General features: G+C 40.5%; 1 protein-coding gene across 1 annotated transcript; it reads left to right on the forward strand.

The window, feature by feature from the left end:
* The first annotated feature begins 223 nt into the window (after nt 1-223).
* On the forward strand, nt 224-6,175 carry spry2 (sprouty RTK signaling antagonist 2). Its single transcript, XM_073027422.1, has 2 exons — nt 224-894; nt 4,188-6,175. The coding sequence occupies exon 2, from the start codon at nt 4,239-4,241 to the stop codon at nt 5,205-5,207; it is 969 nt and encodes a 322-aa protein (XP_072883523.1). The 5' UTR covers nt 224-894; nt 4,188-4,238; the 3' UTR covers nt 5,208-6,175.
* Nucleotides 6,176-10,561: the final 4,386 nt, after the last annotated feature.

Here is a 10,561-nt window from a genome sequence, read left to right on the forward strand (position 1 = left end):
CTGTGGCAGGTTTTAAAACCAGCAGGCAAATCTGTGCATTGCAGTGTAAAAAGATTTGCTCTGTACAGCATGCTGGAGCGGTACGGGACTCTCTTTCCTCGCACGTAGTGAATATTCTCCCCTCTCGTCCTCTTCTCTTCCCCCCCCCCCCCCCCCCCCCGTTTCTCTCACTCTAATGAATTTGAGCCGAGAGCCAATCAGCAGAGACCGGATGCAATATATCCTCTGGGACAACAAATGCTCTATTCGATCCCATGCAGATGACGCCATTTACCCATCAGCTACCACTGGAAAACTTAATAGCAACTCGAGCAGATCTGCTTCTTTAAAGCACTTTGCAAACTTCACATCTGTCGGAAGGTCTGTGGAGGCGGAGGGGCAAGCGGCACTGCAAGCGTTTGCAAGGGAAGGTCCACTTGTGAATGAGACCAAGCGCCCGATTTCCTTCTGCAAAGTTCCTACATTGACAATTTTTTTCCATAGCTGCGTATGTGCGCGCGCCCGCCCTCGTGTCTGCTTCTTGCTGGCTTCATTCAGAAAAAAAAGAGGAAGGATTTTTCGAACTTCACTTCTACCTGTCTCTCCCCCCCCGAGAAAAAGAAATTTAACCCCCGGACTACTGTCTGTCGATCGGCTGCTGTAATCGTCGATCGCACAAGGTCCCATACCTTGCATTCTCTACCCTCTCCCTCCCCAACTACCAACCTCCCCCCCCCCAGCTCGTCCATACATACGACCCTTAACAACCCCCTCCTCTCCGCTGGATGCTTTAACAGATAGCCCCGGCTGATCTCCGCCAGAATTTGGATGCGCAACTGTTTTTTGGTGGAGCTATCGGCTCTGAACTGCACACATCAACCGAGTGAGGGGAGAAAGAGCTACGCTGCGGCCACGGTGAGTTTAAAAAGAGACTTGAAAATTGCCTTGGGCTGGAAGGAATACTGTTAACGACGTTGATAAACTTTTATAAAGCGGCTAAGAAGGATTGGAGGGGGCTCTTGTTAACTTCAAAAGGCAGTGGGCGAATTTCATTAAGAAACGGAGACACTTAGAGAAATGGGATTGTTGGATCAGGAAACCTGATTTAAAAATTGATGTTTTCGAAAGTAAGATGAAACTCCAACGTAAATACTCCCACAGCAACATGTTGCACCTTGGAAGGCTGATGCTATTAGCATTCGGCGACATTTAAACTCCTAAAATGATAAACGTAATATAATGTATAATATCCAGCTCCGCGCCATTGTATTGGATGGTTTAGGGGGCGTACAGTCGGGACAAGTTAGGAAGGGATTTTTTTTTCTCTCTCTCTTCATTTGGAAAACATTGTTGCATTTTCTTGTATTTTAGTTTAGTTATGCGATTGCTTGGTGTGAGATACAGACGGGGGGTGTATAACACACTGGAAATCTCGACAGGCTGGGCAATTGGAATTGAGTTTACACCATGGGTTATGGTTTCTTTAAAAAATAAATAACATTTTGTTGGGACGGCGTGAACAGCGAGGAGTGGGAAGTTAAGGCGTTCGCAATTGCCACAAGCAGTTGATCCCACAGCATTTTAAACAGGGGCCGATTATGATGCATGGAAAGACCACGGATGTATTTTCCTTTAATGTTAATAAACACAACTCTGGTTTAGGAAGCGGTTTTGACCTGCGATTCCCCGTCCTGTGTTGGGACTGAGAGCGCGAATTTAGCATGGACAGATCATTCGCTTCTATTTGTCCACCCGGACCCCTCGGTGTCCCCTCTTCCCTCACGCCCACCGTGCTCTCTCTCTGTCCCCCCACTTCATCGGCCCTTGCTCCCTCCGCCCTGTTCCTCTCCTTGCTGGACCGTTTCGCACCTCTTAGCCCTCCTTAGAGTAGCTTTTGCCCTTTTTCCACCTCCTCCCCGCGCTTAAACCCCACTCCCCATCCTCTTCGCTCTCTAACCTGAGTAAGTGGGAGTGCACCATACCGTATTCCAAGTCTCACCTGCGATTGGAGCTGGTAGTGGCTCCGTCTAACCCCCCCCCCCCCCCCCCCCGTCCATTCACCAACCCTTTATCCGGTTGCATGTTTGCAAAAGGAGCGGGTGCTGCTCAAAAGTTTCCACGTGTTTGATGTTATTTGTTATGAAGAGGACAAGGGAAGGAAGTCAGACTGAACCAAAAGAAGGTCATTTCGATTTCTTGCATAATTTTTGTCTGGAGTCTCTGGAACTGTGTTGGCGCAAGAGGCAGATAGTAATCCCATTTACCGTCAGCTCTGCTCTCCAGCTGCATGGAAACCCTGTTTTCGTGGTATTCCACTCGTGCATAGAGCCTCACCCAGAATATGCGTTATGTTAAGAGTTTGAGCATTTTGCCAAATTATGATTAAATATGTGTTGGTAGATTGATTATACCCAAGTTATATGTCCTGTAACTATTAAATTGTCACCTCTTTCCCAGTCCTAGCTGAGTATAATGACACAAAAGTTGTAACAGAGAACCCACAACTTTCAGAAGGTATTCCTCTGCAGGCAGGATTCTGGGCTATATGGCTTGTGTCCCTTCCCAACGTGTGCATTGTGGCTTTATAGTACTAGAGAACATAATTTTCAGTGGCTCTGGACTCCTCCTCTGTATTTCTGACAGAACCAATTAACGTTTTAAATTTGTTTTTGTTATTTGCCTCTTATAGTTTCATATTGCCACTTGATCTGAGTTGAAGTTTGTCTTGTGTTGAGGTGTGTCATTTTTATTATGGATATGATTGAAATTGCTTTCATTGAAAATTTAGGATTCTGCTTTTCAGTTGAAGTTAAAGATAATGGTTCATTGATTGGTTACTGTGACATGAAATGGATACGATAACCAGCAACAAATTAACTAGTATTCATGTTAACGAATTAACATGAAACAAAACTAAACAGAAATTGTGTTTTTTTTTGGTATTGCATTTAGTACCCAAGTTACATTCAAATTTTCCATTTTGTTTCATTTAGATCTTTAAAAATACTTTTTTTCATTAGTTTCCTCGTCAGATACTAGTCTGTTTTCCTGCATGCCATTCCTCCCCTTTTTACCCTCCCTCCCCTCCTGTTAACATTTACTTCAAACCATTGCATACACCTGGAGGGGGGAAATAGTATCTTACATTAGCAGAGAGGTGAAGGAGTAACGAAATTTTTGTCAGGTAGAAACCCTACAGACCAAACGCCTTAGAAATTCCAGGGAGGTAAGGAGAATACTTACATATTTTTTATGAATATTAACTCACTGTAGCTTGCTTGTATTTGGTAATTGGTAAGATGCAAGTCTTTACAACTCTCTTTGGGCAATTGTGCTTCTCCATCCAGACTGCACCCTTCCTGACAGAAGTATTGTGCTGTATTTTGTGCTTGCTGTGGTACTCTCAAGGTCCTGTTCAAGAGTTGTGTTTTTAATTAGCTCTGGTAGAGTTCCAGACTCTGCACACTGGAATTGCATTAAGTCTGAAGAACATTTTAGACTTTTTTTTCGAGTGAAGAGCTAAGTTTTTGGCAAACTGAGGATCATCCATTGACATATCTGTTACTGGTTCCCCATCCAACTATCAAAATGAAAATCTGTAAGTCTTCAAGGCACAAGAACCAATTAACATTTATTATTTGTTTTTGTTGTTTGTATCTTATAATTTCATATTGCCACCTCATCTGAGTTGAAGTTTGTCTTGTGTTCTTACTATGGATATGCTTGATTCCCAAATGCATACCATTATTTAAATGTCATTGAAACTTCCAACAGTATCTACAGACTTTGAAAAAGAATGGAATAACCTTTAGAGCTGGAAGACAATGCTTTTGTGTTGGTTCTCTTTATCTGGGCTATTTTTTATACATTGCTCTGTCTGTACTGACTGTCAATAATTTTCAGAAACATAGACTTGGTAAGTCAATGTGCTGTTATTTGAAAGGGTGGATGGGGGGAGGGTGGTAGTTGATGGTAGGGAAATGGGATCGTGAAATTGCTGAAGGGAAAATGAACAGTGTTAGAACATGCCTCACTTATTGTTGGGTTTTGTTGCATGCAAAGGTGAAAATACCTAGCACTTGTGTTAGTTAACCTTGGTGTTCCCAAAAATTTTTTTTAAAAAAAATCTCTTCTTGTGTTGTTTTAACACAAAGTGCTGCCTATTCTTTTCCAATAAAATACTGAGGTTCTCCTCTTCTTTCTGACAGGACTTCAGATGTGTTCTAAGCCTGCTGAAGTGATCACTCCTCATTGTACAGATGGATACGCGAACTCAAAATGGCGGTGGTTCCCCAGCCCTGCTACAGTTGCTGCGTGACAGTGGAAGGCAACACATGGAACCTGATCCCAGGGGTGTACAGCCGCAGCAGGTTCAGGTGTTGTCGCTCGATCAGATCCGAATCATAAGAGCCACTAATGAGTATACGGAGGGACCAACTGTTGCCCCAAGGCCTGGGAGCAAGTCTGTATACCGACCATCTTCGCAACATAAAAATGATAGGATGTCTGGATTAACAAGCGACCAAGACCATCAACGGCTTAACACCCGCAGTCAACACCATCATGCGCATTCTTCATTGAGGGCGCCTTTAATCCGTTCAACTAGCACTGTGAGTACAGGTTCCCGGAGCAGCACAAGGACAAGTACAAGTAGTACATCTTCTGACCAGAGGCTTCTGGGACCTCCTTCCTCGTTGCCACCTGGCCACGCCTCTGATCGGATAATCAGGGTGCAACCCAAACCGGAATTTAAATCTGATGAACTAAAACCTCTGGGGAGAGAAGAATTTGGCAAGCACATCTATCGGTGTGAAGATTGTGGGAAATGTAAGTGTGAGGAGTGCACTTGTCCGAGGACTCTACCTTCCTGTTGGTTCTGCGACAAGCGGTGCCTCTGCTCGGCACAGAACACGGTGGAGTATGGGACCTGCGTCTGCTTTGTGAAGTGTGTCTTTTACCACTGCTCAAACTATGATGAAGAGGACAACTGTGCAGATAATCCGTGCTCCTGCAGCCAGTCGCATTGCTGCGTCCGGTGGTCAGCCATGGGCCTTATGTCCCTCTTTATGCCCTGCCTGTGGTGTTACCTGCCTGCCAAGGGCTGCCTTAAGTTGTGCCAGGGGTGCTACGATAGGGTTAACCGTCCTGGGTGCCGTTGCAAAAATTCAAACACTGTTTGTTGCAAGGTTCCCAGCTTACCTCCTCGGAACCTTGAGAAGCCCTCCTAGTTGCAAGGGAGAGGGTACTGTTTCAGAGCTAGCCCTCCACACTTCTGTACCTTTGGTAGTTTGAGTGGAAGAAATGTATTTATAGTGCCAGCATTGAGCACAATGTTGGATCGTTTATCTGTATGCCTTAAAAGGAGTAAGCCACACAATCTGCAGCTATTAAAGATGATCCTTCTTTGTTAAAAGAAAAAAGGTATCTCCCATTGTTCTTGGGCTCATCTTCTAGTTGACCACTCAGCATGCCTTATTTTTTTCTGTGTAGTAACTCTGGAATTTAGGGGGACTTCTATGGTTTGCAGTGACAACATTGTTGACCCCATTTACTCCATCTCGCTTAACCAGTGCAGACGAGGATTAAAAAAAATCCAATCAGTTAGATCAAACAGGATGATACACAGTATCCGTTGTATTTGAGGTGACATAAGCTAAGGGTAATGCAATGAGACTCCCTGGTCTTTTCTGTATTGTATGTGAATACTTCTTGCAGAATTTGTAAATTGGCAAATTGCTCTTTTTTTTTGCTGCCAGAGTTAATTTGTTATATTTTTGTATATACAATAATATTAAGACTGTGAAAATTGTGCCATATAAATGGCAGATTTACAGAATATTATACTAATATGTTGTACATTCAGCCAAATGTGAATCAGTCAATCATTATGTTTAGGCTATATTTTACCTTACAAAATTCACCATTATGTCACTCTTGATATCATTGACGTCATGTATATTGTACAGTTACCATAAATTTGGTCTTTATTTTCTAATTTTTCAACATATTGTTTAGTGTAAAGAATATTTATTTGAAGTTTTATTATTTTATAAAATATTTATTTTAAAAGGCATCTTACAAATTCACCCTTTAAAAAAACAATGGGAGCATCATAGTTACTCAGAATGAGGGTGATGCAAATCAGATGCATATGTTCACTATAAAATAGAAAATATATTAACGTTTTGAAATCAAACTGTGTACTACTTTGTGTTTTCTGCTCTTTTTAATCCTGTGGTAGAAGACAACTTTTGCGTTTTGTGTACAACCTTTTGGTTTTCAAATGTACTTTGACATTACACATATGTTGGGGGAACTTCTTGAGTGCTTCCTTGTATGTTGCTATATTAAGTATGAGCCTCTCTTGTGATAGAGCTCTCTAAAGTCATAAGGACAACCTACGATATTATAAAACACTTTCTCCTTGATTCTCTACTGTGGTATGCTTGGAGAATGCTGCAGGCAATACTGGCAACTAGGCAAACTTGTATAATACACAATAACAGCAATGAAGTAGGAAACTTGTACTGGCATTGCAAACTCCCAATATCATCTTATTTTGTCTTGGCCTTGTCACGTCCCTCCGACCCCCCCCCCCCCCCCCCACTCCTCTTCTCCCAAACGGCTCCTTTTAATATTTGCATCTTTTTACCTAATTCATAAATGCACATAGTTCCAAAGGCGCCAGTAGCCCTTAAACTTTGTAGTAAACCAGGGACCAGTGGATGTCAGTGGCCTTTCCTGAATATAGATGCATATTAGAAGTACCCACTGACTGAATGCAAGATATAGATGGATTCATTTAAAATATTTAACGTGGTATCACTGACACTTGCTATCTGTAGACCAGAGATTTTTGGATCTTAATGTTGCTTTAATAGAATAACGCTGTGGTCTGTTTAACTTGGAAATACAGTGAGGGAATAGATGCTATAATAAAGAGAAATTTATTATGCAGTTATTTCATTTACTTTGACTTAATACCAGTTTAGTTAATGGTTGCTAAATTTATTAATGCCATATTTATATGATCTATTATTAAATGCTGCATAGTTATACACAATTACATTTGATACTTTAATCATACATTCAGTAAATCAGTGCCGATTAAGAGATGACAAAATGTCTATTTTTCTGAGATAAACTTTTAAACTCCTGCTAATTGTTACCTGTAGCTAATGAGATGTAACTTGGAGATATTATCTTTTCTGGTGTCTTTTGTTTTCCTGTTTATATTTTCTGGTTAGACTAAGTCCAAGTTCTGCTGTGGTCAGACTTCATTTCTACCATACCATCACAAATATATAAAGTCCTGGTTAAGTTAAGCTAAGATCAAACTCCCTTCTTCTAAACTTGAATGATTTTGATTTTTAGTAGGACATTGAACAGTCAAATAAGTTGTGCTGAACGAAATAAGCAAATAGTGCCCAATTAATCTAATCTCTTCCACCTGCATGTGTCCCACAGACCTGCAGTCTCTGCATATTTATGTACGTGCCCATCCAAAAAGCCTCTTAAAACACCTCTGTGTCTACCAGCATCACCAACCCTGGCAGTGCTTTCCAACCACCCGCCACTCTGACTTACAAAACACACACACTACTGCTTTGAGTTTACTCCCTCTCATCTTAAATGCATGCCTTCAAGTATCAGAATTTTGACCTGGCGAAAAAGATACTGGCTGTCTCTTTGCCTCTCACAATTTTATACTCTCCGGAACTGAAGTCTGGGTGTTTCTCAGTGTACACTGCAGAGAAAGCATTTTTGAAATGTTTGCAACTTGGCAGTTCCAGACACTGCTATTATGGCTCAGTACAGGTAATAGGAGAGCCAGACCCTGATCTTGGAATCACTATTAAAATGTGTTATGATTGCTGAGCTCCAGGGCATATAGTCTGTATTTTGGTGATAGAGGAAGGTGACGATGTGCAGAATGGCCAGCCAAAGTGATCCTTGGATTAAGCTATAGCCAAGCTGCTGTGTAAATTAACACCACAGGTAAAGTGAATATATCCATCCTATTCATCAAACATTTCCACACAAAATACTTCATCGTTTCAAATGGAAAGCTCATAGAGTGAAATATGTGTCAGTATGTATGCTCAACTTTTGTTAGCTTCATATTAATACTTCCTTTACTTCTGTTGGACACAATGTGTATCCACTGCAAATACATAAATTAAAATTACGTCTTAAAGCCAGTTTTAGCAGCTTTAGACCAGATTTGATTGCAACCGTCACATTTTGGATGCTTGCAATTCGAAATTGCTCCAGTTTTCTGTTCAGTAAAGTGTGGCTCTTGGCATGATATATTTAAGAATAATTGTTAACTTGGGAGTAACAAGAGGAATTGAGACTTAAAATTGCCAGAGTACACAGCTGGGCAATCTGTCTGGGAAGAGAAGTCAGGTTTAATGGTTAGAGTACTAGTGCTTCAAATAACTGCAGGATGCAAAACAATAACCCTTCCTCACTCCCTCACTCCATGGTGGTGTTAGTTAGTTTCTGCCATTTTCATTTCTCAGTTTTAATTGGCAGTGCTTTTCTTCCATTTTCTATACATAATGGGGTGTAGCCTTTGAGGAGATCTAAAGGTTCAGGGAAATTAATTAATCCCAATGAAAATACAGTTACAAAATCAGAATTAGAGCTTATTTTTCTATAATTTTAGACCCCCATGTTTGGCAATTGAGTACCACCTGATGCTTCTTACCATCTTAAACAGAAATATAAAGTGTCACGACTTTAAATTTTTATTTAGCACGTAGGTTGCTGAGATTACTTAACCTTATTCTGCATTTCTGCAGGAGGGTTCAAACTGGTCAAGCACAGCTGTGCTTGTAACTTTCAAAAAGAATGTCCTGCATTTATACCACAAGAGTATTTATTTTATTTGCTGCACTGCCAACTATTTTGACAACATACTCCAGGGATCCAGTAAGTTTGATCATAAAGTATTACAAAAGAATGTGGATATTTCACCACTACTTCCAACAGGGTGTCAATCTTAAGATTTGTTTTTTTTTATGATCTGCCATTTTTCATAGCGAGTATTATAAAACCTTTCATTGTATTGCACTTTTGCAGCAATAGTCAGTATCATCCATTCTACACACCAGGCATTACAGAAATCCTGTGTGCGCGCGTGATAGGGGTGTTGGGGGGGGGGGGTTGAAATTCCATTTCACATCTGGAAGCTGTGCAATGCTGAATGATTTTGCAGACTTGCATGGAATAGATTTGAACACAGGAGCACCATATGTTTCACTCGAGTTGTGTGCCATGGCTGAACTTGCAGTACTGTATACCAGATGTTCACTGTGCACATAGGCAAACCCAGCTAGTTCTTTCTGGAATGCTGCACTACCACAAATCTTCACTGTCTGAGAATCTTTGCACGTAAGAGCATATTTTCAAGTAATTTTGAAAGCAAAAAGTAATTTGAAGATTAAGCATTGGTATGCCAATTATTATGCCTATCCCAACAATGAAGGGTAAAATGGAGGTGTACACTGAAAATCAATTAAAGCTAGGCTGTTTGCTCTCCCATCTAATTCTGGCAGTCTGTCAGCTCAACTTTGGAGTGATCATCATTGTAGTCATAGTTATTTGTAATATATCTTCAGTTATCCTTGAGTTCTTTCTGATTAGCTGTACAATTTTCAAAACATAACTTGATTAATAATTCCATGTGGCTACCTACTAAGGAACAAATTTAAGGGCAGCCCTGGAAACCTATGGATGTTTTTGTAACTGCTGTTTAAATAATTACGACTGCCATGAATTTACATATAAAGCCTCGCATGGTGCATTCATTTCCTCTTCCACAATCCTAACATTGTCACAGTTTTTGGTCATGCTCTTCTATCAACACCTTTGCAAATTTATCTGTCGGTATTTCCTATGATTGTTGGTTGTGTCAGTTACTGCAGTGGAATTTCAAGCTGTGCTATTTAGCTAACTTTGCAGAGGAGTTTCTGGAGTCTTCCTACCCTGTCTTATCTGCAAAAATAGTTTGGCCAAAATGTTACAGGAGCTCCCTTTTGTTGAGAAGTTTCTACTAGCCTGCATTAACTTGGCCCATTGCAATTCCAAATTCGAAGTCTGCAAATTTTCTTATAATGGGATGAGTACCCAGTTTGTTTGCAGCAATACTTAGGTTCCCTGTGATGGTACATTAGTATCTTTGAACTTCTTTGAAAGTGGGGCACAGTTCTGTTGAATCTAATCAATGTTTGAAATGTTTTAAATACTTAAGAAATATTCTTTCTTCCATTGAGTTTCCTGTATTTGATTGGATTTTCTGAATGATAAGACTACTTCTGTGATGTTGGATACAATACATTGACCAAACCAGGTGGAAATTCTCGTGTAAAATCATTTCAGTCTGTCTGTTCTATATGAAGTTAAGACTGTAAAATCTGTCTGAACCCCAAATGCTGAACCAACTTTGTAAAAACTCAAATAAGAAAGAAATTCTGGGTTCTTTTGTGAAGAATTTATCATGCTTGCCAGCAACTGGCTTGACTTATGTTGAAAACGTTTATTTCAAATTATTTGGGAAAGTTATAATTATTAGAAA

This window comes from Hemitrygon akajei, chromosome 2, assembly GCF_048418815.1.
Source record: "Hemitrygon akajei chromosome 2, sHemAka1.3, whole genome shotgun sequence".
In the NCBI taxonomy this organism is placed as follows: domain Eukaryota; kingdom Metazoa; phylum Chordata; class Chondrichthyes; order Myliobatiformes; family Dasyatidae; genus Hemitrygon; species Hemitrygon akajei.